This window comes from Platalea leucorodia (genome assembly GCF_965183815.1).
Source record: "Platalea leucorodia genome assembly, chromosome: 15".
In the NCBI taxonomy this organism is placed as follows: Eukaryota; Metazoa; Chordata; class Aves; order Pelecaniformes; family Threskiornithidae; genus Platalea; species Platalea leucorodia.
The window spans coordinates 11372234-11396640 of NC_138837.1; the positions used below are offsets into that span (position 1 = coordinate 11372234).

General features: G+C 43.1%; 1 protein-coding gene across 7 annotated transcripts in view; it reads right to left on the reverse strand.

The window, feature by feature from the left end:
• The window catches only part of PNPLA7 (patatin like domain 7, lysophospholipase), a 128606-nt gene that overhangs the window by 69839 nt on the left and 34360 nt on the right, over positions 1 to 24407 (reverse strand). For all 7 annotated transcript variants that reach the window (XM_082327179.1, XM_082327177.1, XM_082327178.1 and 4 more), the window contains 3 exons: positions 22763 to 22894; positions 21390 to 21513; positions 7613 to 7726 (listed from right to left, as the gene is read on the reverse strand). In XM_082327179.1, coding sequence (XP_082183305.1) covers positions 7613 to 7726; positions 21390 to 21513; positions 22763 to 22894 — 370 coding nt within the window. The remainder of the gene's footprint in view (positions 1 to 7612; positions 7727 to 21389; positions 21514 to 22762; positions 22895 to 24407) is intronic.

A 24407-nucleotide genomic window follows, 5' to 3' on the forward strand; every position in this document is an offset into this window, starting at 1 on the left:
TCCTGCTCAGTTAATCACAGTTAATGACTTCAACCAGTAACGAGAAGCAGAGACACAGAGCAGGCTCTTCGGTTGTAGGCCAGGCGTGGAGAGCGGCGCCGCTGACATCGCCACAGCGCAGGTTAAACTTGTCCTGGCGACACGGAGCAGACACGGCGCACGCCTTCCTGCCCACCGCTGCCATCTCAAGCTGTGAAATGACTCAGAAAGGCCACAAGGCTTTGCTTGCAACCTAAATATACGCCTCTAGGGTCTCGCAGCACGAGTCTGGGCTCCGGAGCCATGGAGCCTGCCTGGGTCGTAGACACGAGTGGGTCAACTTTCAAAAAAAACCAAAAAAACCAAACCAACAACAAAAAAAACCCCAAGCCAAACCAAAACCCAAAGCAAACAAATATTCACCCTCCTGAGCTTTTGCAAAAGGCTTTTCAGGCCAGACGGAAGAAAACTAACCTTACAGGGCTGAGCAACTGAGTATTTCTCCACCTCGGAAGCTGCCTGGGATGCCAGGTGCATCGGTACACCGTTCTGCAAAAGCCCCGAAAGCTCTCCTGCTCTCGCAGACCCTGCTGCAACTGTAAATTCATAAAACCTGTCCCAGAGCAGGGCATTCAGTTGAGACACACATTTTACAAGGGAAATAAAATGTTCCTCCTCCTCCTCCCACCTTTTCCGATTAACTCACCAGAACACTTTTGTGCAGGGCAAAACGGGATAGAGAGGATTTCTCTTTCTCCAATGCATTAGAGAGCACTTTCCTCAGCACAATTCCACCTCTCTGACCCAGCTTACCACTTACCGCCCCATCTACCCTGACACATGTTGTCTTTCTGGCTGTTTCCGAATCAACTCCATCCCCAGTAAGACCCACTCGAGCTCTCAGCAGCCTCCAGTCCCCCCAGCTCCCTCCTGTTCAACCTGAAAGTCTGCCTCTGCTACAGAGCGGGCTCTGGGAAACCATTCATCTTCCCTCTGCTTAACTCGTGCTAAGTTACTCAACAGACCTGCAGCCTCTGCATTGCAGGGCGAGGACTGAACTCCTCCTTCCCAAGGGGACTCTATTTGCCTACTTTAGGATGACTAATTCCAGTTTCAAAACAAACGTCCTTCAGCGGTGGGCCCGGCAGCGTTACAGCTCTGCATCACCCGCTAGCGACGGTGCGAGCGCACGGCTGACTGCTCCCTCCAGCTCCGGTCTTGGGTGTTATCCTGAGCACCAGTGGCTTCACCGCTGCTGTAATTCCCACACCAAGTGGTTATCGTCCCTCTGCAGCGCTGTATTTCCTATAATCCTTTTAAATATTTCAACCTATTATCCACACCTAGCTCATCTTCCAAGGCTAGGTTCTTGTTAATGCTTTTGTTCCTATTCAGCTGTGAAACTGAAGAGTTGCTTTACAATAAGCCCTTTTGAAAGTGATATTCGTGAGAATTCAAGCTGTAAAATGCTTTCATATGGATATTTATTTCATTCTGCGAATAGTACGGATTGCCTAGCAAATCGACTATCTGCTAATAGATAACGATGGTACCAAACAAAGCTTTTTTCCCATCTTAGCTAACTTTCAACAAAGCTGGTTTAGAGAAATCATGGGAAAATGCCACAAAATCTACACCAGGGTCCAAATTCACAGTAACAAGTAATTGATGTAAAAGGGACTGTGTGATACAAATCCATCTTTCTTAGAAGAGAAGAAATATATGTAGGAACAAAAATGAAACAATACATTCGTCGACTCTGCTCCACGAAGGTTCAGGTGTAATTGTACGCTATTTTAAATCTAAGCAAGAAAGCTCCTGTGCAGGAGAGCAAAGGGCCAGTCCTGAGGAGGAGCAGTGGTGCCTTCTTGCAGGTCCCTGGTTTAGGAAACCAGCCTGGGCTAAAGCAGGCAGGGAGCAGGCCTGACATGGCAGCTTGGATCCCGTACGACCAACAGATACAGAACCCTACAAATCCGAACGCGGTTTGCCTTCCAAGTCCGTTCCGATCCTCTCCAGTGGATCCTCTACCATCACCCAGATCCAAGAGACCAGTATTCTCACAGCGAACGAGGCGGCTGCAGGTGAGCTAAGGACTTTCTCCGGTGACTTGGAAGTTTAAAAACAAGATACTTAATAGTTAAGCCTTTAAAACTTCAAATCAGTCATCCAATAGGCCACCTTTATATTAAATATGTTAAATAACAATTTATTGGTACCTTCATAGCAAGGTATTATAGCCCTCCACATACATCTATGATTTAGTTAAAGGACACATAAAAGGGTTTTCTACCACACAGAGACCCAATGTGAATAAGCTAGCATGGAAAACAGGGCTGCCAAGGGTTTTCTATTCTACAAAGTAAATGCAAGTGGGGTAAAATAGCAATAACAGCCATTTTATCTATACAAATTCACATAATAGCAGGTTCATTTCTGTGGAGCTCTTTCCAGGAGCCGAGATTATTCTCTACCCGCTTTCTTAAGTTTTTTTTTTTTATTTTTGAGGGACAAGGGAGGAGGAGAGGTAAATTAGATCATCATCTTGAATAAAACCATGGCGTTATTGAAGCTTTACATGGCTGCAGGTCAGATAAAACACTGCTTGTCACAGAATCAGGGAGCTTAGCAAGGGGTCTCCGATGAAAACTTCTGACGGTTTGAAAACCGCCATGACAAAGCAAATCTTAAATGCTCACTCGCAACAATTTCTGGCACAAATGCCACTAAAGCATTAACGGAAGAACTGAAGCTTTCTCCTGGGGCCGCTTGAGCTTCTAACGCTTGTGATCAATTGTGTCTTGAAGAAAAATGTCAGTCTCGCATCACTGCTATGACTAAGCACTCACTCCTGCCTGCCTCATGTCGGGCAGCTACAGTCGGTGACCACGCTTCCGCTGAACATTTTTCTTCTCTCCTTTTCACATCCACTTCTCCTACAGTCAAGGAAAACTTATTTTAATGGGCCATGAGAACAAATACAGAAAAATCTAGAAGCACGGCCTCTCCTGACCTATTCCACAGTGCCACATCAAGCTTAAATAACGTGACGCACAATATATACAATGCCTGCGGGAAGCATTTTGAAAAGAGGGCACATTACCGAACTCGCTTCGTAAGGCAGACGGCCCTAGGGAAGGCTCCATCCCCTGCAGAAACACTCTGGTTAAAATACGCATACAAAGATAGCAGGACTTGTTCAGGATGGATGATGGGTTCTGAATATATTTAAACCCCAAGGGCAGATTTACAGAATTAAAAGAAAAAGAGCTCTGTGTTTTCTAGCCTGCATTTCTAGCATGCGAAAGGTTGTCTTACATTTCACCCCCCCCAGCTCCTAAGCAATTTCTCCGTGCAGTTTCCATCAGCTACAGCAGGTCTAAATTTCAAGTTAGAATTATAAAACCAATCTGAGCTCAGTAGAGGCAAAGATAATCTATGAAATGCGATCCAAGTTATACACTGATGTTAGAACATCTCTGTAATCTGTTCACAAATTCCGTGCTGTCGCTACTGCTTCGAAACTGCTTTGCGGTGCCAAAAATCGTGAGCTGATTCTCTGTCCTACTTTTCAGAACTGAAGGCAGGGATGAAAATAGAAAGAATCAATTCCCTTTCACTCCTGCAACGCTGAAAAGCTTCGAGCAGCACCAGAAGCAAACACGGAGGCTGTCAGAGGAGCAAGCGCTCTCGCTGGCTGAGTGCCCTGATGGCCATGCTGGAGAGCTGCAGCCCTCAGGCAAGAGTCCAGAGAAAAGGAAGAAGTTTTGCACTGTGGACCACTTTCAACTGGGAACGTCTAGGATGCCATATCCAGAGTGACTCAAGGCTGGGATGCTTTCCTGAGAAGCTAGATGATGTAGATTTGACTTCTGCAGACCGAGCAGGATCTAGAAGTCAACATCTGTCATTTCTGGGCACATACTCTGAAATTTTGGCTGTTACTTACAACCGAGATTAGATTCCCCAGGCTCGCCCATCTGTTTCATCCCTCAGAATAACAGGAGCTATCGTGGGTCACACCAAAGATCCCAGCAGCCCAGTATCCCGCCTCTGACAGGAGCAAAGCAGATGCCCAGGGGAGAAGGCAAAACAGAGGGCGAGCATACGGTGCTTCCCCAAGGATCAGCTGTGTAATTTTTCCAGATTGTACATCACAGCTCAAGAAACTTGAATTGCGGTACGGACTAATAGAGCGTGATTTCCCTCATTTCACATCGTTCTCATTGGCAAGCACCACCCACGTGCATAATTTTCTTACCCATCAGGTAATATTTTCTTACGATGCATTCCACGACTGGTGAAAAGCATGCAGGATGAAGTCCCTCCACTAACGCCTAGAATTAAAGGGTTCTTCACCCTTGACAGCAAATAGTAAAGCTCAAGGGCAACTAACTGAAAGGGTAATACAATCTCAGGAACCGCCCAGTTCTTGGCCGTTAGGGTGCACACTATTTAGGCTCTAGGGAAGCTGCCGAGAGGAACACCAAAGCGAAAGCAATTCTCTCTGGTGCGGGATTCCTCCGAACTAAGAGAACATTTCACCTGGCTCAGGGGACAAGCACCAACGTTTGATCATATTCCACCAAGTGAGACTCAGGTTAACTTAACCTGACCAGTCGGTAGGGGAGCATGTGTTTGGTGGAGGCAGAGTTGCTTTTCTGATTTGGTTTTCCGATTTGCAGAGGACTAAGGGAAATCCTCCACCACCCTGCTGAATCACAAGCTAGCTCTTGCTATCTAGTCAATTATTTCAAAACTATTGCGCCTGCTATCCCTTCGTTGCTTTATTACTTCTGGTTGGATGGGGAAAACATCATCATAAATCCTGTGTGTACATCCCTCTACTAGAATAAGAGGAGAGAAAATAGGACAGAGCTTTGGCCCATCCCTCTGCTCAGCACTAAGCACTACCTCAAAGATAATTTTTTAAGAGGTTATAAAAACAAGTAACGATCTTTTAGTCTTTCTAGGGAGTAGAATCAGCTTTTTCTGAATATGCAACTGCTGCAATTTCAGTACACTATTTCAGTGTGGTGAGTAGCTTATGCACTCTCTATCAGAAGACAACTTTATACGTTTGAAAATAGCTACCGTCTCTTCCCTTAACCTTTCAGCGTCTTTTTTTCCTTTATAGGTTAATATTTCTAAACACCAGTCAGCTGCCTTTTGTGTCCTCTAGGCTCTCTTCATTTGGTCTGCCTCTTCCTTCAAATGTGCTGCCACAGGCTGGTACTGAAGCTTTTCCAATACCGCAAAGATTTCTTCGCTCCAAAAAGCATTCTGTTAACGCAGTTATTTTTTTCCACAACTGCATGACATTGTTTGGGCATGGTCAGTTTTTGATCCTCTAATGCCTGGGTTCTTTTTCTAAGAAACAGCTACTCAGACCCTTTTCTCTGTATGCAATTTATTAGTTTCCAGCTCAAAAACTTCTCTCCAGTGTACTCCTTTAAAGTTGACTTTGTGCTTTCTACTTGACTTCAAACTTTTCACCCTATTGTTTTCCTCCATCACTTCAATTCCCTCTCACTTCTGTCCTTCCTCCCTTATCTGATGGACCTAACAGACAAAAAGAGAAGATACAAGAACTTTGAGATCATATGAAAAAAAAAAAATTATCTTATGTTCTGAAGACAGTCTGAAGGCTGCATAAATCTCCCACTTAAAGTCTATCTTACACGCCTCTTTATTTCTAATGCTTGTTCTAAAATCATCCAGTAGTAAAAGTGTAAGCTCTCACATTTTTGATACCAGTTTAACATCTATTTACAGTTTGGAGATCTCAAACAGCAGCAATAATGTGTTTTTCTGACAACCTTTTTTTGCAACACATTTCCTTAAAAGATCTATTTTAGCATTTCGTTCCATTGCAACTATTTAGCCAAACTATATGCAAGTCTAGAGAAAACGAATTCCATATTCAAAAAGGTCAGGAATTTGAGGCTGATAAGCTACACTCTTTAGACATGGGAAGACATTTGAATTCTATTACAAATAAATGTTTTGAATTGTACTATAAATGTAACACTCAAGCTCAACTTTAACTGCAAAGAAAACGATTCACATCTCCACAGAGAGTGCTCTTTAGGGGAAAACAATTCTGCCAACTGACAGAATAGGGAAAGGGAAGAGAAATGAGACACTGAAATCAATTCTTGCCCCAAACAAAAAGGCGGAACTAGAGCACAGCCTTTGTGCAGATCAGCGTTGAAGGCATTACTAAACATCACACCTTCAGTGCTTACTAGCAATTTACAGTTTAAATGTTTCATAGCAACATTTAAAATCATCCACTATGGAAGGAGAAAGGTGGTTTTAAATTCCCCCCAGCTCACTCCTCACTTCCTGCCCAGTCACAGGGAGAGCGGTACGTAAAAGGGCAGCTGAAGCCAGGCCGCCGTGGGTCCCCACCCAGCCCGTGGGTCCCCACCCAGCCCGTGGCAGTTGCGTGCAGAGGTTGCACGCTGCTGCCAGTGCGCAGACCCGGGCAGGAAATCTCTTCCGTTAAAGGGAGCCCAGCAGAATGAGAGGACTACGCGAGAGGGATCCAGAGAACAGGAGTGCCTTAACAATCCACAGCAGAAGTTCAGAAACAATTAAGCAAAAGTAATGCTTAGAGGGAAACGGGAAAGCAGGAATATTATTTTTCATTGACATAACTTCTGAACACTTACTGCAATGATAAAGTTATCCTAGCAATAATACAGACAAAACCTCCACAGTTTTTGTAACATGAGAATGCAAGAATACAGGCTTTAAATTATACAGTTTAAAAAAATAAAAATCAAAAATGTTATTATGGATCCTAGGAAAGCAAAAGAATACAGGTATTTTAGATTTATTACTTTTTCAGGTTTTGTTTTTAAGAAATCTGTTAAAATAAGTATATGTCTTAAAGACAGCAAAAAGAAAAATCAGAAATAATTTGAAGTAACAGCATTAAAGAATTGCCTTTAAGGCTAGTGCAATGATTTAGTGCTTAGTATAATGTCCCTGATGCACTTAGGGACAGAAGAATTAAATTTCAAGTCCGTCAGTCTCCAGATTTGCAGGAGGGAGGTATAATGTCAAGTGAATTAAAGGAGATGGATGAGTTAATGGATTCAAAGGGAGCAATCACAGTCTTCAGGACACAGGCAGATCTGGCAGTTGCAGAATGAGGACTGACAGCCTAAAATGCAAGGAAGAGGAAAACCAACCCCCAAATATCAATGCTCTGGAAATAAAGGTACATATAACCGAGTGCTGACTTTGAGGCCCAGTGAGCAAGACAAATGCATAACAACATTTTATAGTGATTTTAGAAGTCGAAGTTTCATTTACTATCAATAGCACTAAGTGATTGCCACTTTGCATTTAGCAAATGTTTTTCCACTTTCCTGCATTTAGCGTGAATTTCTTCCAGATACACAAAACAGCCCTGCAATAAAACGCGCTAAAATTGATTAGAAGATAAAGGAGGAGAAGCTGGTGAAAGTCTGGTATAGATCAGATCAGGCAGACAAAGAGAACAAAATGTTTTCTCAGTATGCATCAATCATACAAAAAACCCAGAGGAGTCGGTGCTAACAGAGTTTTAGCTCCTCAGACATCTTTTGAGATAGACAGAAAATACTTTTCATTTTCTTACCTGGGGGAATTTGCGTTTGATAGATGTCAGTGCTCCCTCTGGGAGTTTGGCAAGTTCTGAATCTCTGACTGCGTGTACCGTCGTGGCTCTAGGTTGATGGGTTAATGCCTCTACCTGAAAAAGCACATAGCCAAAACATTAAAGATAATTCACAACATGTTACAAAAATCAAATGTCAGGATGAAGAAACGGAACAATTCCCAAGAACCGGACTGTCACACTCGTTGCTTACACACATTAAAAACAGGACGCTATTTCCCCCCCAAGGGCGCGCACAGAGGGAGCTTCCCCAAGGCACATCCATCCGCAACAAGCATTAGCATCTCCTGAATCCCAATCTGTCGGCGCACGCTCTGCTATCGGACAGTCGCAGTTTTCCACAGAATTAGAACCCATAGCACCAGACAGACAGTATGGCAAGAGAAAGTTTTGTTTGAGCTTTCGCAAGCTCTCACACACTGTGCATCTCCAGAGTGAGGATAAGAACTGCTTTTAACGCTTGCCAGAACAACCAGAGGCACACAATGAGCTCACCATCACAACAACAATTATGTCTTTTAATCCATCATTTTTAGTTGTGATAAAGCCACCTAACAGAAAGGAAAACCCCACTTCTCTACTGCTCGCTCTTTCTTCTTTCCTCAATGCCACCCTGAAATACTCTCATTTTACTTTCAGAAGCTGAATACCGACAACCTTGAAATAATCAAGGCTTCCTAAAAATTAAAGAAAGGGATGAGGAGCAAATCAGCACATTTTGGCCAGAAGGGAGCTTTGCTTTTCCAGGTTTTGGTTTTTTTGTTGTTGTTTTTTTTGTTTGGTTGGTTGGGTTTTTTTACATATGCATGTGTATCTGTGCTATGTAAACAGGAAAACGTGTGACAGTGCGCACCAACCTGAACAGCGCCCTATTGTTTCACCTAGAAACATTTATTCTATTGAGAGTAAAAGTTTAAAGAAGAAAGTGATCACGCAATGAAAATTAATATTCTCCTTTATGGGGAGAACCTGACACAACATAAACAAAACCGGGTTCTAAAAACCTGCTCTGCAAAATGCAGCTGTGCCCTGAATCCCCAGCTGCACCATCTGCAGAGCCCCGGACCCGCCACCAGCTCTTATTTGGTTTTGAAATGCAGAAATCAAATTCCCTGGTGAAATATCTTCACACGCTTAATGAGACTGCCTGCTAGGCGAGATGGCGTCATGCAGAGCTCAGGCGTGAGCTGCAATATTTAATTGCTTAGAAACAGCCTGGTGCTCAGTTTTGCAAGTTTTAGCAACAGGCAATGTTTACTGGGTTTAAAATCCATAGATCAGTCGTTTTGGAAAAGGAAAAAAAAAGGTTGTCACTGTAGTAGCTGTAATTACGAAGGTTAAAACACAAACAAAAACATTTCTCAATCTAACTGCAATTTATGGACACTTCAAATAAAAATGAACATGACTTAAGCTTTCCAGTAGAAAAAGAAACAGAAAATAGATCAGCTTATAATTGTTCGGTTTGTTTTGGGGTTGGGGGGTTTGATAGGGTTTTTTGTTTGTTTGTTTGTTTCAGAATTAGTTCCAAAGCTTACCTTTACAGCAAATTCCAACACAAGCAATGCTTTTATTATAGAACTCGGGGCTCAGACACACAAAAAGTTAACGCAACGCGTCCTGTGTTATATCGCCAGGTGTCCAGGCAGGTACTTCCATCCACAGCACACGAATATTAATTTAAAACATGCAACTCCAAGACCCCACTTCCAACAAGAGCGCCTTCTTGGAAGACTACACGTGCACAAAATGGACAATTCAGACAGCCAGAACATGAGGATCTTAAAAACTTGCCATTAGTCCAGAAAGCTGCGATCAGCCTGCTAATATTAACTCTAGCTAGTACAGAAGAGTTTACTGAGCACCGAATGCTACGCATGAAAAACTGCACAGGTAAATTTAAAGTAACTACGTTTTATAAGACCTAGCCTTTGGTTTTTGTTCAGATGCCAGGGATGTTTTGCCATGTACTCACATTTTAAACTAATTATATAGAAGGGGGAAAAAAGGTCATGTATACATTTGTACATCTTTGTACACACATTTACAGAGAACCAAGTCCCCTTCAGGTTCCCCAAATGGTCGTATAACGGCTTCTGTTTTATCTCTCTCCCCTGTTACCAGCTTTTTATCACAGTTTTGGGCTCTGTAATTTAGCTTCCTTATCCTGAAAGCAGGTTAAGAGTTCCAATTGTTAAAATAAAACCTTTCCTCTCAGCCAGTCATCACCTGATTGAATTTAATTTGTAAAAAGAAGAAAAAAACCTCTCAGACCGTCTAATACCCTTTTCCACTCTTTTTGTGATATATGAGTGCATAAAATTAACTGTGCTCCAAAGGGCTCACAAGTCTTTCAGAAAAGATGAGATTTGTAAAAAAGGGAATTAAATTTTAACCTTAAAACAAAGCCTCAGGGATTTTTTTTTCCTCCAAATTGTGACTGTCTTTTCAAATTGAACCGTACCTTGTCCCTAGGCAGAAGAGAGGGGAGACGGAGCCCTTTTTCAAACCTCCTTTACAAGGAGCCATTCACATCTCTGGAGCAAGTGGCACTTGCAACACCACCACTGTCATGGACCCCCACAATCGCAGGGAATTTGCTGAATGTAATTCCCAGCTGATTACAGAAATTGGGTCTTGTACTACTCTTACATCCAGGTGGATATAAGTCTTGCCATTAGCTTTGATATTTTCATGCAAATACACCCTGGTGTTCTAGCATGGAAAATATCCAGGTCCCAGGCACCGTACACCAAGAAATTACAATTTTGCTTTCCCCATGGATATTAGCATCTCAGTTCCCAATCTCCATTTTTATTAGTTATCCGAAACTATTCATAAAATACTTCCTCTTCACTGGAAGCGAGAGGGCTCTCATTCAACATTTGGACCATCTGTAGGATTATTCGCAATCTTCACTACATTCTCACCTCTCCCCTCCTTACACCCTGGGGTTATAAAGCCTTCCCCGCACTAGTTTTAGATTTTCTGCACATGGGAATCTGCGAAATCAAACAGGTATTTGGCTATTCTCATCTTTTTTAGAGATTAAAAGCATATTCTAACATTGAGTCATAGTTCTCCCCTGTAACTGATGCTTTTCTTCTTTCTATTTATTCTTAATAAACTGTTTGAGATGTCATCTATTCAGAGTTTTTTCTTCTTGCTTAGAAAAAAAGAAGTTTCATGCAACATGAGTGCTTAAAATCATTTCAGTCTTAAGCCACATTCAAATCCTTGGGCTCCTCTGCCCAGTGAACCTTTTGAACAAGTTTCCTTATTTTTCCAGGTTTGTAAATAGTAAAAGACTTTGAGATCTAGCTTGAACTTTAATATGAATAAAATCCACCTGCGATCAGAAAATCAATCCCGTAAGATTTTTTCCTTGGTCATAAAAAAGAAATTTAACATTTTGATCACCTACCACGGCTGCAGCAAACAACACAAAAGACATCCCCATAATAACATTAAAAACCAAATGCTTCAAGAAATAGTATTATCTTCCAAATCTCATTCGACCTGAGCGGGGGGAGCATATATTTGTGTGTACGCAAGCTCTCTTTTGAGCTCCTTCCCAGACTACCATTAGCATCATTACCCATGCCAGCGTGAACACGGCTACAACATGTGCTCCAGTGCAAGACAGAATGAGTGGACTCTTTCCCACTGCTTTTCAAATTCAAGTCAACATGATATATTTTGCCTGAGGCAACAGTACATCTCGGGTTCTTCTCCCATAACATCCATTCCTTCTCCTTAGTAACAAGCCTCTAAACAAGTTCTGCCTCACTGCTCATTTCTGGTCTTCTCTTTCAATGTTTAATTCACCCATATGCCATCCCTGCTCTTCCTCTCTCTCTCAAACAATCCTCCAGTTGTCCTGGAGTTCACTGAAGGCTTGAGCCCATCACCTCTTCTGCTCTATCTGGACTGGCCATTCTTCTCTTTGCCATCTTATTATCTAGTGGTGTTCGCTTTTCCCTCACGTCGTAAACTCAGCAAACCTACCTTACAGTGCTATTTCCACTTGGAAATCCATCGCTCTTTGAAATCCAACCACTACGCCTCATTTTAGCAGTCGAGCAAAAGTGTTAAATGTGCCGTTCATTGCTCACCTGTCTCCAACGTCTACCCTAGGCTCCTCGTTTACAGCGAGCATCAACGTCTCCTCCCTATCTCCATCACACCCTCAAGAATCTGTCCATCCATCATTGCCTTTACTTCCATTTCCTCCAAGAGCTGCAGGAAGCAATGCCTCGAATGCTGTTAATAATTTGCATCAAGGAGCGTGTATCAATTAGAGTGTTACATACTCTGTGGTTCTTATAGCTGATCATGAATATTACCACAGGTGATGGTCCCTCCTGCACTGCTGCAGTTCTGTTGCTCCTAACACAAACAAACAAAAAAAACCAAACAAAAAAACCAACCAACCAAACAAAAAACCCACAAACCCGCCACCTGTAACTAGACCTATGCTCTTTTTACTGTTTCAGTTAATTCTGACAGCTAGGTTTTTCATACCTTCTCCTAAAGTATTCTCATACCTTCTCCTTCAGTATTAAAGAGTGACAAAAACATGTGCGATGCATCCATCACGTACAATGCGCATGATTCACAACCCTAGCTTACACGCTCTCTACAAAGTGTTACTGTAAATCTTTTAAAAGGAGGGGGAAAAGCAATTTATATTCTCATGACCTCTTTTGACTTCATTTTCAACAGTCATCCCTGACAGTTCTTACAGCTTTCCAAATTACACCGTTGGAAAGTAAAAACTAGCAAGTGTCATCTTCTGCAAGTTGGTCTAATTACTCCAAATTCCTTTTTGAGCTACATCCAACAAATCACTTTGAATATTTGCCTAAGTGTGTGCATAGCCCCCCGGCAATACGCACAGCTATGCTCAGGCTTAGCCTTAAGCACCTCTGAGGCTTCACGGAGGACTTGACCAAAACTGGGGCTGTTTTGTGTTAGTGTCAGCTGTCTGCTGGCAATAAACCATTGCTTCTCCGTGCAAATTCAGCCTCACTTTAACAAACTATTTCTAACTTTTCTAATGGTCAGCATACAGTAAAATGCAAATAAGTCCAAAATACAGTTTCTTGTGTAGATTATTTCTTTCCAAGTGAGTTTTCAAGTCCGCCCAGTGCAATTGTACATAGGTCCAGTCTGAATTAGTGACACAAGTTAACAGGATCGTGTTTATAGTCACGGGTCTGTTCTCCCTGACCTTCAACCACCGGCACATTTATACGCTCCCGTGGCTCTTCCTGTGCATTCCCTTCCCATCCACGTTTATTTTCATAATGTACTGCTTCCAGTTTCTCTTCCTTCATAGCTACTATTCCACCCTAGAATTTTTTATTCTTTCATACATCATATTTCCTTCTTTCATATCAATCTTGCCCTTGCTACCAGCTCACAAAAGCAGCACTCCTTCCACAGAGGGTACCCTGCGTTTCGGCCCTTGCACTGCCACCCCTTGGACGCGATGCAGGAAGGGGGAGCAGCAGCCACAGAAATGAAAGCATCGGTTAGAACACGACCCTGGGAAGGAGGTTAGGACCCCAAAGATTATTAAATTATGTGGCTTAAACTCTTCATCTTCCAAATCCTCATTCATGAAAGCCACAACCGCCGCCTGTCAATTAGCCTGGTATTTGTAGGCTCAAGTTTTCACGTTCCCACAAGACGCTTTGGCAAGACCCAGCAGCCGCAAACACGCGCCCTCTTAGAGAAGAGCGCGCCAGGACGCATCCAGCCATGCTTCAACGAAAGCAGCACCATGTCTAACAAAACAAAGTGAGAACTCTGGTAGCAGTCAAAATAGCAAAAAGGCATTTTCTTCTCTTCAACACAGGCATAGTTTCCAGCAGCACCAGCGGAGGGGGCACAGCCTGTCCTGAGCAGGGGTGCAGCAATTCAGACAGACCCTTCCCAGCGCAACCGCGGTGCTGCTGCTGGTGCACGCACCCTGCACAGGTACCCAGCTCCTCACCGAAAAGACAAACGGCTCGGAGGTCCGTCTGCCAAAACTGCCTCCTCGCTCTCTCCTTCCACAGCCTCCACCCCGAACCGCACCAGGCGCTCCGCAAAACCCACAGCTCACCCAAAGGCGCTGGGGAAGGACCATGACAAGACAGCGGGAAACACGACGGACAGGGATGAAATACATTGTGCAAGGAAGCATAGATGCACCTGTGGAGGCATAAGAAGAAGAAGTATCAACACTGACATCTGCTGATAGTTTAGGAGGCTCGGGGAAAGGGATGGGTAACCAGGCAGATGCACAGGTACCAGGTAGCACACCTGGATCTCAGCGGCCAACACAAGCACTGGAACAGCCCAGGCACAAAACAGACATGTGGATTTTCGCAGCAGTGGTTCTGCTCGACAAGGACAGGAGATGATGCTGCTGCAACTGCAGACAGCAATGTAACATAATCAAGGTTACCTGAAGGACAACCAAACACGACAGGGAACAATTTTTTTTATGGTTTAAACAAGCTGCTCTCAGACCCTTCTTCAGCTCCTTTGCACCTGGAGCAGCAGAGGACGCTAACCTCGGAGGTGTTTCCTCCAGCCATCAGTTCGGAAGGATCTGAAACATTAACTTGGTTGTATCAGAAAAGGACAAAGCAGGAGACGCTGCTGGAAGCAATGAATGAGCGGGAAGAGCAACCAGGCAAGCTGCAAATCGATGCTATTTGTGGGAGCAGTGCCAGGGATGAATGCAGTACGCCATGTACTCTTGAAAGTTGTTCTAACAACCACCTTCTGCAATGTTTCGTGTGCCAAGTTAACCCCGTGACTGAGGACATCCAGCACTTCTGCTGTGCAGGAAGAAGAATCCAAACCTCCCTCTCTTATTTTTTAATATATATTTTAAAAAAAAAAAAAAAAAAAAAAAAAAGACTTACATACATATACACACAGTCATACATGTAAGTCTTACTTTGAATATTTAGATGCGTATGTGTAAGTGTATATATAAAATACCTGTAAAAATTAAATCAGACTGAGCTTGCTACCTTCTGTAATTAAGGCAGTGGGAGTCAAGCTACAGGTTCTCACGAAAGGACTGAGCCTGCATTTTGTAGCAGTGCAGCGACAGTCCTATTGCAGCAGCAAACACCATTAAGAGACAGAAAGGAGAAGATTATAGCTAGGGAAGGGAATTGGTAACAGTCCTACCTAGTGTATTTAAGTTTCACTCCTTATATATATGTGGCTATGGAAAAGATGGGAAGCGGCATGCACGTTTTGCTCCCCTAATCCAACATTACTGTCAAAACACCACCAAAAAACACACCAAAAGCTATCTGAAGCACACACACAAAACACCCAACAAATCCATCAAATTTATCCTGTTTGTTTGAAGAGCATCTGCAAGTGCAACACCACTTACAGGCACGCAGCACGCTCCTCTTACAGTTAAATTCTACCTGAATTTCAACAATGGAAGAAGAGATAACAGAACACGATGACCTGGTCGAATACTTTCCAACAAGGCAGAGATCTGATTGCCTTTGACTCAGCTGCACACCACAAGAATACCAGCCTGGCTGGAACTTCAGCGATAGCCTTTCCCCATCCCTCACTGCTGACTCCTTCCCCACAAACGCTTTCTGTCGCCTCTGCTGGACTCCGCTTCCCACTGCTCGCTGGCCTCCAAGCATTTTCATGATGAAGAGTATCACACCTCTCTCTCTTACTCAGTGACTCTTACTTAATGATGCTTGCCAAAAAGAAAAGTTCTAACCAAGAAAAAAAAAAAAAATCTCTTTTGCTAACAACTCAGTTGTGCATTTTGCAAAGGGGGATGCAGCATTAACTCTTGCCAGCCCAGTTCCATGCGGCATTTCTCAAAATGGAAGGGAGAAAGGAGCAGAAGGCAAGGGAAGCCCGAGACTGTCCCGAAGGCAGATCAGAAGCTGTATCAAGAGTTAGCTGATCGCTGGACACTAGCAACGATACTATCACAAGGGAGCTCAGCTGGAAGCAGGAGGGAGACACAAAATAGCTTAAGGAATGACAGTTCGATGTATTAAATCACCTATCTGAAACCCAGCAGATCAGAACTTTTATCACTATCTGTCATCAAAGATCCTAATAGTCTCTAAAAAGAATTTGGCTAAGGAGATACAGCTCTCCGCTGTTTTATCTGTGGCAGCTACAAAGCCAAATGACTTACAAACATAGCATTAATGCCAGATAATTTAACGCCGGATCCTGTCAAAACCGTGCCTGTGGTTTTCCCAGCCAGTGAGGAGAGCACTGAACTGCACCACAACAATTTTCAGTTATGAATGGTCTCTTACTTTCATCAGCTGTTAGAACCTACGGCAAGTAAAGGTAAAAGATAAATTGTTGTGGATAAAAGAATAAATTGTTGTAGAGAAAAGAGTCAGAAAAATAGACAGTACTCAGCAGCTCACACCGTAACTGAAGATCCTCATAGGAACCCAAGGTTCAGATGGCTCAGATCAGTGACTTAACTTAGCCAACAACACCCTCAAGACAGGTCTGGAAATCAGGACATCGAGCTTCTAATTTCAGTCTGACACTAATTCAGCTGTGCAAATGTGAACTCGTTTCTCAGAGCTTCCTCTGTCTCATTTTGCTGCTAGTAAATACTGGGGTTTTTCCTTGTGTGGTTTGGGTTTTGGTTTGGGTTTTGTGTGTCTGTTTGGGGGTTTTGGTTGGTTGGTTGGTTTGGGGAGGGGTTTTTTGGCTTTTTTTTTTTTTTTTAAAATACAATTTCACACCTAAGATGCTGCTAGGCAAATAATAATTTTTAGCAATGTATTACCAAGACAGACGGTGGAAGAGATGGAAAGAGAACACCTCCTTTCAGAACCACGTCTTCCAGCTCGGTTCTTGGACCTCATCCGCCTCCAATTTCCACAGTATGGGCTGTGCACAGAGAGTGCCTGAGGCGCCGCTAACCTGAATTAACCTGAAATCTGTTTTTTTAGTGACTTAAAGCTTTAGAAACAGAAGAATTCAGAGTCTGAAAAAATTACATGCAACTAATCGGCAAAAAACATCCACACACTTAAAAATGACAAAGTAAACCAGCCTTAACAGAGTAGAGCTTGCCCAGTTTTAGTGCAGTTGTCAAGGGTCCAATGATATTCAGCTGGCTGCGGTAGGGTCAAAAGACGGCGGCGTATGATAACATTAATACTGATAAAGAACAAAAGCCTGACAAGTGTAATCCTGATACTGGTGTGTTTCCTTTGAGGATTACACAGCAATTAAAGATTTCTAACAGTTAGTGTTTCATTTCAGAAGGACAATGCTCCAAATCCCTAAGGAAATCATAAGCCACTTACAGATTCTTCTTGGTTTTCATCTTTTTAGAGAGAAAAAAGCCACGCACATTTAATTGTATTAACAAGATGAACAACTTAACATCTAAAAACACTGAAAGAGCCATTATTTCTAGAACGTAAAGCGTGATTTCTTCCACAGCAGAACTGGTATGCCGCAGCACCAGCAGATGAGGATTCTTTTTCTGCAATTTATGACTCGTGCCGCCCTGCATTAAAAGAAAGCGCTATTGCACAAATGCCTTTCTGCCCTTATTTTGCTACCCAAAAACGACAGAGTATAATCCTACTAATAAGAAAGGGCATTCCAGTTGTTAAAAAGAAGCAGAAAGGGCCTTGAATTAACCAAAACATTGCTGCAACTTTCCCACTCAGTAGGGCATTTTTGAGAGCTGACTAGTTTGCTGGTAAGACACTGCAGCCAACAGTTTTATGAGGCAGGTGGTTACCAATAATCTAGCTATAAACTACGTACGAGCCCAGCTTTTAAAAATATCCTAAGTTCAACAGCTGTCACTGAGGTCCCCAAGAACTGCCTAGCATTTAGTCATCTTACCCACACTGCAGCCGTCCCTCAGGAATGCAATTAAGACACAGTGTTGACTTGCATAAAAAGCTAATTGCATAGAAGGTTCTATCACGTCCAGATATTTGAAGGGAGCAGGCAGTACACAAATAACTTTTATTCAGCAGGAGATTATTCTGCGAGATAAGTCTGTTGGATTTTTTCCCTTCTCCTCACCCGCTAGCATCCTTCCAACAATGCAAAAAGCAAAGAACACCCATCTCAACTGATGCTTGGAGTTGTGATCGTGCAACCTGTCTGGGACAACCTGTTTTGCAGGTTGGGGAAAAAAGAAAAAAAAGAAAAAAAAAAAAAGAAGAAAAAGGAAAAAAAAAAGAAATCCTGAATAACTGCCCCAGTCTCATCAGCAGTGCTAGGGCCAGCACTAATGTCAAAGCCTGGGCCAGTTTGCTTGATACCAATAGGCATAACAAATAAACAAATGAAAAGGAATCCTCTTTCTCAGACAATGTGTTAATGAGATCAAGACAAGAGTAAAAACTACAGTTTGCAGCAGTTAACCAGGATCACAGCTAAGGCAGCTACATCAAGGGGGGTGGGGGGGGTGGGGGGGTGGGGGGAAGAGACTAATAAGCATTTTAAACAAATAACTCAGTGAAGAGAAGCCCTTTATCAACACACAGTGGGCTTTTCTGATGTCCTCTGGGGTGACCTGGGCATGGTAGAAGTGACGCTAGAAGAGTAAGCGCTTGTGTTTAACCCTTTAACTCGCATAACAGTTTAATAAAAGTAACATTTCAACATTTTTCCACAAGTGAAATTTCCACAAGTGAAATTCCACAACAAATTAAAAGATTCCCCCCAAAATGGGTCCAATCAGCCTCTAGACAACAGGACTTCTGTCAACTGTATTTTTCCAGTGGTCAACTGTATTTCAGATGGGAAGGATTTATCTGACAGCTCCATCATTGTCCTTTAAAAACGACCTGGAAGGCCTTCAATTAAGTTTTGACTTGATGTGACCAGATGCAGCAACTGGAGTTGCCCATCGATCGGGTCAGCAGCAGCAAGCAGCCCCTCCAAAGAGGCTCCCAGGGAGCAGGGATCATTTTCCCCGGACGTAACTATCCTCCTCAGCTCTTCAACTAACTACACAGGGAAGGCAAACTCTAGTTTCTAATCTTCTGTTCTCCCCCGAACCGACAGACCTCAGAAACAGATGCCATTGAGTCAGTGTAAGGAACAAAACAGTTTGAGCCACAAGTATAGCCTTGGGAGCACACGCACATGCTTGAAAATTAACATCTTGTCTGAAATCCTTCATTTTCCAGTGCTTTTCTTCTGAAAGCAGAAATGGCAGGTACTCATGCGTATGACACACAGCATTTTTAAAGTTCTGAGATAAAGGCAATAAACAAAAACACATTGACTACAAGACTCTTGTATTTAGTTAGTGCCCACAGTTCAGAATAACATGGGGGATCTTGGAGGGGTTTCGGGGAGGAACATGCCATCAGTTGACCAAAATACCAATTACCAGTATAGCTACTAATTTGATTCCCTGCAAGCACCTAGAACCCTCCAATTACTTGGTTTTCAGGGAAAAAAAAAAACCAACCCTACAGCAGGCTTTTAAAGGTTTGTAACAGATCCTGCAGAAGGGGATAAACAAATCTTTTTAAAAGGAAAAATGTCATTCTACTAATGCCCTCTGCAAAGAACGGCTACATTAATCTTGGCAATCTTTACAAATCCTCCCCCATGTTTTCAAAAGACAGCCAGAGCATCGAGATTTGTTCAACAAATGGCAGCATGAGTCAGTGGGCCTGGGAGCTGTGGGTAGGAAGGAGTAGATGACATCCACGGAGTCACAAAAGTCTTCAAATGATTCATGTCATAACACGGATCCAGAAAAGTGACTTACGGTTTAGACATAAACTATATGGGTATTTCTGTATCCGTGCCTAGGGACTCACCAGCAAACGTGGCACTGTTACCGCAAACATGTCCCAGTCCATCCACCGAATCAACCTCTCTCTCCTGACCAGATAAACGGTTGAGCCAGCACGAAACGTTACCTCAAAACCAGCACTCGTGCTCGTACAGGAGGTAGAGTTTAGACTGTACGCTCCCGTGTCACTCAGAACTGCTTTCAGAAAGTAGAACAGCTCTGTTGTTTCAACCTGGGAGTTCTGCAAAACTCCAGAAGCTTAACAGCAAAGCTGCAGATCACCGCTGGAGAAAGCAAGCAGGGAAACAAGCAGGGAAACGCTTGTACGTGTCAGAACTGACAAACCCGCATTCAGACACTAAAAGGCCTCATACCAGCGTGATCAGCCACAAAAGATCTCAGCTTTTGTTCCTCTCAAACCATGTCATTTTACCTTTAACGAGGTATCCCAAAGAGGTAGCCCAAAAAAAGAAAAAACAAAAATAAAATTTGTGAGTGTGCCTAGCACACTCGAGAATAGACCTGCTCCTCCAAATACAGTCCCCAGCCAACAAAACTCCTCAGCCAGAAGCAGCCCCGATCTTGGGAAGACACCCTTAAACACTGTCCACTGTAACTCAGTGAATATGGTGCAGTCACCAGTCCAGACTACCTTTGTCTTCTGCTGGGAGAACCACCAGAATTGCCTCTTACAGGCTACTGCCGCCACTTTGGAATGATATACAATTTATTTTAAAGTTACTAGGCAAGTGAAAATGAGCTGTGAACGCACATTGAGAAGGTCCAGAGACTTCACCCTCCTTACAAGAACACTTTTTACTTCTCTCAAGAAAACCATCTCAGATGTTAGATCAGTTCCCAGTCCCGCACAGTACACAAGACCTCTGCCATGATGCAATACAGCTACCAGTCTGTGACCCACCCGCCATCAGGTCTCACTCCTGCCCCAGCTACAGAGAGAGTCCTCCGTTACAGACACAGCCAGTGATCAAGGGAAGGAGGCAAGGAGCAGAGGAGAGCCTCTTATACCGGTGGGTAACGCTCAGCTGCTGGATCAATACCACCTTTTGCCATCAGCTCTCTCGAGGAAACCAGCCCTGTACTCCTCCTTCCTCTTGAGCTCAATAAATGAGCATTTCATCCCATACTACTAATAGCAACTCTCATGTTTTCGTTATTCAGAGGTACGCTAACTCTGGCTATAAACAGATACACATTAAATGTTTAGTTTTCAGCTCAGAAAGCGGAAGAGGGCCTGAACAACAATCTCACAACTTCAGAAACCTTCTAATTTTAAATATAAAACTCAAACAAGCCATGCGTATCTTATGATGTAGGACTCCCATGTCAGTTGTTCAACTAGGTCCGAGAAACAAAAAATTAACATGGGAGAGAAATTAAACATGGATAAATACTACAGTTTTGAAATCAATAGTTGCTTTAATACCTTTTAATAACTGCACATTCCCTGACCAACCTGAGGCAGCTTGAAGTCAGCTCTGCTAACTCGGAGGGCGTTGGGCTGGACACTTCCCCGGGCCCCAGCCAAACTCAATCTTTCTATGATACTAAATTTATTCAAATCACTATTTAGTGCACATTCCTGCAATTCTTCCTGAACTATTCTAACAGACTGCTCTCCTCTCACTGTGAAAGAAAGTAACTCATATCACAAAGAGCATTGCGCAGGGCTTTTTGGTTTGGTTGTGCCTTTTTTTTAATCTTTCTTTTTAAACCACGTCTAATAATCCCACTCATGTATTATTATACAAAGTTTCCAGGCAGAAGGCATTTTCCATCTTTCCAACTTGTGAAAGCCCTTAACTAAGATTAACAACTGATCAGAGCAAGATTTTGTTTGTTTAGCGTGGAGTCAATACCAATTTCTCAGCCAAACAATTCATTTTTGAAACTGGCTCTTACCACTCCAATTAAGTCTCCTCGTCCATATTCACCCGTCAAGTGCTTTTTTCCATCATCCATCCGTATGACCGAGCGAAGTCGACCATTCAACACAATGTACGTGCAGTCTGACTTGTCACCCTGCCTGCAGAGAGAATAATCAATAACGAGGCTTAGCGAAGCATCTTTGCTCAGCAAATGCAGCTAGAGTCTTTTAATAAGTTGATCATCTTTCCCTACCTGGCTTAGACAACATAGGAAAATGTTGAACCAACAGTTAAACCTAACAAGCAAACAAGAAACTGAACAGGCATCTGTTAAAAGGTGACTTGGAAATATGTTTAATGTTTAAATGTACAGGCTTTGCACAACGGGTTCATGTTAGCTCTGGAAGCAGAGGAGCAGAATGCAAGTGGTCTCTAGGGGAGACAACAGGCTCGTTTCTGGTTACAGCAGGGGCTTGTTGTCACTGCAGGGTCGATATGGATGCACAGAGAAGTGCTGCAGGTCAAAGGAAAACCCCAGAGTGGCTCAGGATGTGGATTCCTTTCAGCGCACACATCTTAGTCTATCGGGAAGGTTTTGCCATATCAAGTTTGCACGATTAAGAGTGCTGTTTGGCACGCAGGTTTCCAGCATAGCCTAGTACGCGAGTGAAATGCCATCCTTCTGGTAGCGGAGTTAAAACTAATGCAAGGAATTCTGAAAGATTTTAACCAGATTTTGACGGCTATGACTGCTTTGATGCACAAAGAAATCCAAAAGCTTTCATTAGCATTAGTGCTGCAGCTATAGTTATAAAAATTAAAATTACATTTATATAGAATACGTACTAAATTAGACCTTTATTCTCCCACCACTGCAGCAACCGTATAATGGCTCAAATGTATCCTAGTACAAAAATCCATAAAACTAAGTTTTCCCAAGGATAACTTTTGCCCCTTAAACATAAAGTGCAGTGCCTATTTTCCGTTTACTATTGAATAAGCCCAACTGAATTACCTTTGAGTTTTGTTGTTTATTTTAGAAAGGCTAAAAAACTCTTTCAGCAATAGATGTTCATGCCCTTAATGCAGAAACTACCACCAGAACATACAACTGTCTATGTCTTAATCGACTATGTCACTTTAAAAGCTTGCTGAGACAACATAAAGGATGAGGAATAGTATGAAAGAATTTTAATAACACCTGGAAGACAAGACACTGAAGCAATGTTGATGGATACTGTAGAAAGAAAATAATCTCAAAGTAGGCAAACAGATAAACCCGATGGAATGGTTGATAAATTTAGTCCAATGAGTTTCTTATTCTATATATCACCAAGGGAGCACAGTTCCTTAACTATGAAAACTTCAATATTCAACAGACAACATACAATTTTGTCCACATCTCACCTGTAAACAGCTCGTCCAGCCTCAACCTCCATCCAATCCAGGGCAAAGTCAATTTGCCTAACAAACGGGGACATTCTCTTCACAACAGTGTGGGCCACACCGAGAACGACGCTTGGCTGCTCCCGCATTATCCTAGAAGAAAAAAAGTGTTAATCAAGTACCTCCCCAAAATAGGAATAGGTACACACAGGCCACAACATCCCAGTGCAGCTGTGGCCAATGCAACTGGGCAGCTACCTAGGCAGAATTCAGAAGTTAGTGCATACCCATATGCACACTCCACGATTGCCACAACCACACCACATCAGTGACGATTTGACCAAGTACGGGGCCGGCCAGCCTGCCAACCTAGCCCAAACTAAACATCACCCAAAGCTGACGCCGTCCTAGCAGCAGCAGGACCATGCTAGTAGGATGCTAGCTAGTCCTGCTGCCTGGCCCAATTCCCTCCCTTCTTTAAGTGAGCAGTGGGATGGATGGCAGCCATGTTTATGAGCCACCCTCCAAACCTCCCCTTCACCCAGGTCTCTTATAACTCAGGAAAACGTTCATACTGTCCAGAAGATCATCCCTTCCTGCCATTGTGCACCTCTCGGTCTCTCACATGTGTACATGCTCCCAGTTTCCCCTAGATTTTATAATAAGGTCCAGACCTGCAATATGTGAAGTCCGATGCTCTTAAAAATAAGAGACCTGTCCTGTATTACAAATGTTCCCTTTTCCCTGTTGCAAAGACCACAAAGAACTGAAACGTCTCCTAATAAAGCTTCTGATCTTCACGTTGAATCTTTTGAGTGACGCTTAAAGTATTTAGTAGTAAAGATACCATGTAACTGAATACTTTTCCCAAACTGAAAAACTTTGAGAATGTTCTGCCAGTGCTAACTGCAAACTCGACACTGACTGCGAGGCCCGAGGGAAATCGCTCTCGCAGACACCTGATAACTGCCCGTGAATGTCTTATTTCTCATTCTTTTTAGCCTTAAGATGATGGCATCCTGTCACCTTGTGAGTAAGCACTCAAATTCTTACTGAAGCACTGCTCCGCAGGAGTGAACTGATCCCGCTCATCTCTAGATGGTGTGCCTGTTAGGACATCTTATCTTTTCTGTTCCTGCGCAGCATCAAGAGCAATTGATGGCAGACTACTAAAAAATAGTTACTTCACAAGAGGCAGCACAAATCAGAAAGAAGAAGGTAAGTGTGTGCAGACCCGGAACGTGAAGTGCACAGAGACAGAGATGAGGGAGCCACGTTAAAGCCACACACGGGCAGAAACAAAGAAGAGAAAATGATAAATACTTGGTACGTTTTCTGCATCAATGCTCCCTTTACACTGAAGACACCAGACTGCCATAAGGCAGCCTGCTTAGGAGACGCTGCCTATGTGGGAACTCTCACTAAGCACAAATCACGTGAGCTTCGTATCTCACCTCACACCCTGAAAAATAGGGAGGAGGAGAGAAAGGCACGGAAGAGCAGTGTCAGTCTCTGTTCCCTAACTGCAGTACGGTTCCTTGTGGACCACTGTAACCTGGCAGAAATGAGAGAAAGCCCAAGTAGAGATTTATCATCCTCGAATGCGGTAACAAAAGCAAACTCACCGGGAGCCTGGATGAAGCACAGAAGCTGCCCTAAAGTTTCT